This window comes from Stegastes partitus, unplaced genomic scaffold (assembly GCF_000690725.1).
Source record: "Stegastes partitus isolate 25-593 unplaced genomic scaffold, Stegastes_partitus-1.0.2 Scaffold1294, whole genome shotgun sequence".
In the NCBI taxonomy this organism is placed as follows: Eukaryota; Metazoa; Chordata; class Actinopteri; family Pomacentridae; genus Stegastes; species Stegastes partitus.
The window spans coordinates 195,209-198,943 of NW_007579025.1; the positions used below are offsets into that span (position 1 = coordinate 195,209).

At 43.0% G+C, this 3,735-nt stretch overlaps 1 protein-coding gene across 1 annotated transcript in view; it reads right to left on the reverse strand.

The window, feature by feature from the left end:
- Positions 1-2,440: 2,440 nt before the first annotated feature.
- Positions 2,441-3,735, reverse strand: part of LOC103369489 (CD209 antigen-like protein 2) — a 10,326-nt gene continuing 9,031 nt past the window's right edge. The window contains exons 3-4 of the mRNA XM_008298215.1: positions 2,792-3,091; positions 2,441-2,566 (exon numbers count right to left, since the gene is read on the reverse strand). Coding sequence (XP_008296437.1) covers positions 2,441-2,566; positions 2,792-3,091 — 426 coding nt within the window. The remainder of the gene's footprint in view (positions 2,567-2,791; positions 3,092-3,735) is intronic.

Genomic DNA, 3,735 nt, shown 5'->3' on the forward strand with positions numbered 1-3,735 from the left:
AATATCCTGGAGAGACACGAGACATTGCTGGCTGAAGTACATGGACCTAAGACATGTGGCAAAGGAAACTATCTCGTGAGCACGAGAAAGTTTTCGCGTGCGCACAAGATAGTTTCTCGTGAGCACAAGAATTCTACATTAAAAAAAAAAAATCTGCCAATGTCCCTTTAGGGGCTACGTACAATACTGCAACTTTCAAAAACTGCAAAATCTGGGGAAAACAAAACCAAAGAACTTTTAACAAAAGAGTTCAAATCTGTGAAGAAACATCAAACTAATTTTAAAAATTACATTAAAAACTGTGAAAAAAAAAACCAAATTGTTTTCACAGTGTAGATTGTCCAACAGGACCGGCAACCTGTCCAGGATGTACCCTGCGTTCGCACTGAGTCAGCTCAAACAGACTCCAGCTCCACCCTACAGAGGCTAAAGTGGTGCATAGTAAATGAATGAATGAATGGCTGGATGGATGGATGGATGGATGGATGGATGGATGGATGGATGGATTGTCCAACAAAAGCCAAAGCGTCTTCAAAATACAGTATAACAAAGGTTTCACAAATTTGAAAATGGGTTTTGAACAGCATAAGGTTGGTCAGCCAACAGCTAATGATAGAAGCAAATGTGCACAAACCTTCAGCAAATAAAGCTGCATATGGAACAACTCAATGATTTCAAGAAAGAAAGAAAGTGTCCCTTAATTAACAAAAAGCTTCTACTGGGAAGAACCTGAAGTTTGAATATTTACATTTCTCCCCCACATCTTAATATTGGCTGCCCTAATGAAAAAAATATGTTGAGGTTAGTTGGTGATTCTAAATTGTCCATAGCTGTGAATGTGAGTGTGCTTGGTTGTCTGTCTTGAAGTGTAGCCCTGTGATAGACTGGTGACCCCTGCCTTCACCCTAAGTCAGCTGGGATAGGCGTCAAAAATAAAGATAAAAATCATGTGTAAACAAAACAAAATTTATGAATATACTGAATAAACCTGTGGAAAAACCGAACCTAATGAAATCTACTGAAGACAGAAACCTGTTGGCAGGCCGGGATACAACAGGCCTGATGTGCATGCGCTCTCACACATGTTGCGAGTTCAGACAAGGACACCATGGCCTTGAAATGACCCAGTAAAGATGGTGCCCGGGAAGGCGTAAGAGCCCTATCAAGAGGGGGGGCGCAGGAAACAGCGCAGCTGCAGAGTCTTAAATAACACTGTGCTAAGCAAGAAATAATGCTGACTATGGACCTTCTGATTGGTTTTGAAGAAAATGGGTTTGGTTTTACGTGGGAAAGAGGGGAGTTGGGAAACATATATAAGGTCATGTAGCGCATTGTTAGCTAGCCAAATCTCGAGATTTTGCTCCTGTTTGTTCATGCAGCCTCTGCATCGCATAAACATTATTCACATCAGACTCTGATGACTGAAGATTTTTTCCTTCTTGTAGAACTTTCTTTGAGGACCCGAAATATCCAGTTAAGGACCGTTATTTCGGTTATATGTTTTAACGACGCTGCCTCATCATCGCTGGCCCGTACCATGCAAGCCGAGTCACGACAGATCCTTTCATTCCAATGACATTGTAATGGCAATTTCAGCAAACCCCTTTTTCTTTGCTGCTTGACCACTACTGATGGCTGGGTTGGTTTTAGTCTTGACACATGCAGATGAATGATGATGAGTCGAAGTGGATTCAGTCGGTCCCACTGACCATTTATTGCATTTCTTCTTCGTTGAATTACAAGTCAAAAATAAAATAAAACCGTGATAAATCAAAAGCATTTAAGAAGGCCTGGTTCCTCTGTGCAGCCACCTGGTCAGAAAACTGTTTGCCTTCCTCAGCCACACCTGCTGCTGTGGCAGCTCGTTCTTAAGCCTTCTCCAGTGGGCTCCACCTCCAACTTCCTCAGTCAGGTGGAGTTAGACTCTCCGGCCTCCTCTCGGTGGAGTTAAACACAATCATTACAACTCATTCCCCCACAGGCACACATGCACCTGTACTCTCTCCCTCTCCCACTCACATCCACACCAACAACAAGAAATAACATTTGGCTCAGTTTGGCTCCTACATACCGGCTGCTAATTGTGTTTCTAGAGGCAAAGACAACTACCTAAATAAAATGAAAAAGGAGCCATTTATATTTGCCGTTCATCTTATTTTTAATCCTTAGTGTCTTAAACTTTAAAAAAAAATGTAACTTAGAGTGAATAAGTTCGCTTATCTGGAACTCTTTTAGGCATCCAGGCTTTTTTATCCAACTTCATCAAACTTCATCACCCTCGAGATGCAGACAGACTTTGGACACTGGCCTCTCCAGTACACTCGTCTTTGTTTGTAGTTTCACCACCCGGACATGGCCTTTGGCATCCGGTTTTGCCTCTAAAACTCTTCCAAGGAGCCATGAGCTGCGAGGAGCGGTGTTGTCTGCTATTAGGACACTGTCATTTGGGATGAAGTTTCTTCTGGTTCTTGACCACTTTTGTTTTTCCTGGAGGAGAGGGAGGTATTCCAGTAGCCATCTCTTCCAAAATAGCTCTGCCACATACTGGACCTGTTTCCAGCGTCTTCTACGGTACAGATCAGATTTTGAAGAGACTCAAGGGGGCACAAGTGGTTAGTTTTGAGCAGAAGGATGTGATTAGTTGTAAGGGCCTCTAAATCTTGTGGATCATCAGATACTCTTGTAATAGGCCAGCTATTAAGAATTTCAAATAGGATTCCACGTCGCCCGCTCTGGCCCCAGGTATATATTTAACTATGGTCGCTGGTGTCTCTAGCTTCACGTTTCTGACTATGGAGCTGCCAATGACCAGAGTCGGTTTCTCAGCAGGTGTGTTGCTGAGCGGGGAAAAACGATTAGAAACGTGAACGGGGGGTGGGTGGTGAGCCGTGGACTGAACCTTCGGACTATGCTTCCTTCGGACGGTCACCCAGCCCTGGTTTCCCGGCTGCTCGGGAACTACCGGGGGACGGCTAGCAGAAGCTACGCTAGGTCGCTCCGTACCGGCTACAGGCGACTGGCTAGCTACTCTATCAGACATGGTCCGGAGCTGTGCCTCTAGCTCGGTGAGCCTCGCCTCCAGAGACATATGCTGAAACACAATTATAACACATAATCAAAGAGCTAAAAGAAATCATAATGCATAAGAAAGGTTCATGTGAAATTCTCCAATGTCATTGAAAGACTCATTAAGCAACGGGAAAACAACGTCATAATTCTTCCTGTATGTCTCCTCTCTGCATTCCTGTTTAGTTTGATGCTTCACTTCTGCAGATAAGACTTTATATGGTACAATACAAATGTAAAAACAGTAACAAACAAACAATAAAGCTCCAATTAAACGTGCCACAGTTCAACAACTGTTAATGAACAGTAAAAATATATGACTTCTCCAAAAGTTCCTTGTCTTCCTTCTGGAGTCCTGGTTGATTTTGAGCCAACACACATGAAAGGTGAAGGTGAGGAGAAGAATATTCATAGTTGCAGTTTGTAACTTCACCACTAGAATCCTTCACATTGGTCCTTTAAGGCCTGTTTGAATAATGAAATAAAATCACAAAAGTAACCATACAAGAGAAAATACACTGGAGGGTTCTTACTGTTGTACTGTTTATTGTTATTCACCTTTTATAAACATATATGTCAAACAGTCAGCCACAAAGCAACACAACTCAGAGCTCGGATAAACTCACACCCACCCTAGACCCTAGAGCAGGGGTGGGCAATCCTGGTCCT